General features: G+C 35.3%; 1 protein-coding gene across 1 annotated transcript; it reads right to left on the bottom strand.

Moving 5' to 3' along the window:
- Positions 1-1120: 1120 nt before the first annotated feature.
- LOC102389469 (olfactory receptor 4F15-like) lies at positions 1121-2056 on the bottom strand. The gene has a single exon (XM_044925531.1). It carries the CDS (start codon positions 2054-2056, stop codon positions 1121-1123), a length of 936 nt encoding a protein of 311 aa, XP_044781466.1.
- Between the last annotated feature and the right edge of the window lie 1022 nt (positions 2057-3078).

Below are 3078 nucleotides of genomic sequence, written 5' to 3' on the forward strand. Positions count from 1 at the left end.
GTGTTGCCCACTATAGTCTGTCTATAAAAACTTTGTAACCCCTTTGTTTGGGGCTCAGAGCTTAGAGTGTTAGCTCCTCTGGGCCTGCTGACATAATAAACCTAAGTTCTCCAACTCTCAGAGTGTGGTTCTTGTTTTCTCGATTACTGGTTTCTGCAACACTATGAGTTCCAGAACATTCTACCTGAAGACATTTTCCTGGCTATCAAATTGTTCAACCCACTGTGTGGGGAAGCCTAGAAATGCCATGGAGTTAATGCCTCAGAGCTATGTGTGTGTTAGTTGCTCAGTCATGTCTGACTCTTTGCAACTCCATGGACTATAGTCCACCAGGCTTCTATGTCCATGGGATTCTCCATACAAGAATACTGGAGTGGATTGCCATTCCCTTCTCCAGAGGATCTTCCTGACCCAGGGATTGAACTCTGGTCTCCTGCACTGCACGCAGATTCTTTACCGTTTGAGCTACAGGGAAGCCCCTATGAGAGGTATACTAGTACAGAAATAAACAGCTTCCTTGCATCTCAGGTGGGACAACTGTAAGTCATAGAATCTATACAGTTTTTTAGAAAGTCACAGCAGGATTTCTCCCCACTTGTGTATAGTAGTAGGATACCAATTAATATACCCTTTATTGGCATCTTCTCTTTGTTGTTTCATATTCCCACTTCTGAACAATTGTGTTCTAGGAAACCTTTCCAAATAAAACTACTTGCATTCTCAAATTTTGTCTCTTTTAAATAATAAGTAAAATCATTGCAACTATATATATAGCAATTCAATGTGGTGATTCTTAACATTAATCACAACACATTTACAGGTTATTTTTTACACCTTATGAATAACAGAAGCAATATCATTATATCTTTTTATTTGAAAAATAACCCAAAATTCAAAATTTTCTTTGTCAGATCATGCTGTTCTCTGTAAGGATATCAATTCTTAGTATAATATATTTACATTTCCAATTATGGTAATGGTCTTATACTCCACAGACAAAGTAGTAGCAGATATAGGATGGCAGATGATGAGTCTATTCTGGGAATGATAAGTCTGAGGTGCCTAAGTGGAGATAGGCCAACTGGATATACAGTTTTCAAGCTTCAAAAAAATGCTGTGGTCAACAAAATCTGGAATAAAATATCTTTTTGAGCAATCTTTTTATTGATACTTTTATGTCTTTGTTCCTCAGTGTATAGATGGCAGGATTCAATACAGGGGTAATAGCAAAGTCAACAATGAACAGATTTTTATCAAGTGATGGTGGAGGAGAAGGCCAGACATAGAGAAACATGCATGGAGTGAAAAACAAAAAAACCACAGTGATGTGAGCTGACAAAGTGACAAATGCCTTGGACAAGTCTCCTGAAGAACGTTTCCAGACAGTGACCAAAATGAAGGAGTAGGAAAGGATCAGCAGGAAGAAGGTGCCCATGCTCATGAAGCCACTGTTGGCAGTAACAATAAACTCAAGCTTGGCTCCCTCTGTGCATGCAAGTTTTATAATCTTAGGAAAGTCACAATAAAAGCTGTCTACTTCCTTAGGCCCACAGAATGGCAATTTTATAACAAATAAAAGTTGAGACATAGCATGGATCACCCCAATTACCCAGCCAGTGATTACAAATGAAACACATATTTTAGGGTTCATGATTTTCAAGTAGTGAAGAGGCTTACATATTGCCGTGCACCTGTCAAATGCCATGGCTATAAGTAACACCATCTCCACTCCTCCTATGGTGTGGATGAAACATATCTGTGTCATACAACTTTGGAAAGATATTATTTTGTCTTCATTTAAGAGGTCTGTGATTATCTTGGGGACTGTGGTAGAGGAAAGGCCCACATCAATGAGGGACAGGTTGGCGAGTAGGAAGTACATAGGAGAATGTAAGTGAGAATCAAAAATTACTAAAAAGAAAATAAACAGGTTTCCCAAGATGACCGCTAAGTAGAGCAAAGAACATAGCAAAATAAGAAAAAGCCTTTTCTCCCAAGAGCAAGAAAGGGCCAATAACACAAACTCATTGACCATAGAGTCATTTAGTCCACCCATTGACAGGGACAGAAAAGCTGATTTTCAAGTGACCTGAGGATAAAAATTAAAAAGATTAGGTATCGCTGGTTCAGACGTAGATTGTCTATTTTATTGATAATTAAATTAGATATACTTGATTGAGAGGAGAAGCTTAAGAATTTGAAAGAAATAAGGTTAGCAACAAATTTATTGTACTATAGATGATATCTGAAGGTAAAATTGGGACTGTAAATTTTGCAGATGGAACCCAAAAGAGTTAACATTCCATAGTTAGTCCCTTTTTAATTTATTTTTTTCTCAAAAAATTTTAGATCGTTTTTCTGACCATTGCCTAAGTGTTCTCACACCAAATAACCATCACCTCTTCAGTTTTACAAGTATTAATCATTGTATTAATAGTTTAATACAACTTTCACACTAATTCTGTATGCTCTAAACTAAACATTTATAAGTCCATTAATATTCTCAAACTTCTTTGAGCTTATTAAGATCACCAGGACAAAAACACTTGAACATATTTAATCAGTCCTTACTGTCAGCTTTTAAAATTTAAATGGAGCTCAGGTGCACAGGACTTAATAATTATAATACTTGGTTTATGGTATGATATCTTCTTTGGTCCATGACCACTTTTAATAAATATGTTAATTAATGAGAAACTAAAAATAAAATATTAGCTGAGTGTAAATAATGGTAAATATAATGATGATAATTAAGAATCAGCTATGATCACAGCTAACATTTGAATGTCTTCTACACTCAGGTAATTGTAAGCACATTATCAAAGTACATTGGGAGTACAAACCTCCTAATGTCTCCTTAAGATATGTTCAGTTTTATTATACCCATTTCACCAGTGAGGAAACTGAGCCCTGGAAAGATAAGTGGCAAAGCCAGAACCTGAATCGTGAGTTTAAAAATAAAATAAAATTAAAAATAAATAAATAAATAAATAAAATATTTAAAAAAATTTTTAAATAAATTATCTTTGATCAATTAAAAAAAAAAAAAAAGAACTTTCAGAGTACATGCTCCAAGAA

The sequence above is a fragment of the Bubalus bubalis genome, chromosome 11 (genome assembly GCF_019923935.1).
Source record: "Bubalus bubalis isolate 160015118507 breed Murrah chromosome 11, NDDB_SH_1, whole genome shotgun sequence".
Lineage (NCBI taxonomy): Eukaryota > Metazoa > Chordata > Mammalia > Artiodactyla > Bovidae > Bubalus > Bubalus bubalis.

Excerpts from the sequence above, each read along its gene's own strand:
- LOC102389469 (XM_044925531.1), bottom strand. The coding sequence starts at position 2,056 with ATGGGTGGACTAAATGACTCTATGGTCAATGAGTTTGTGTTATTGGCC.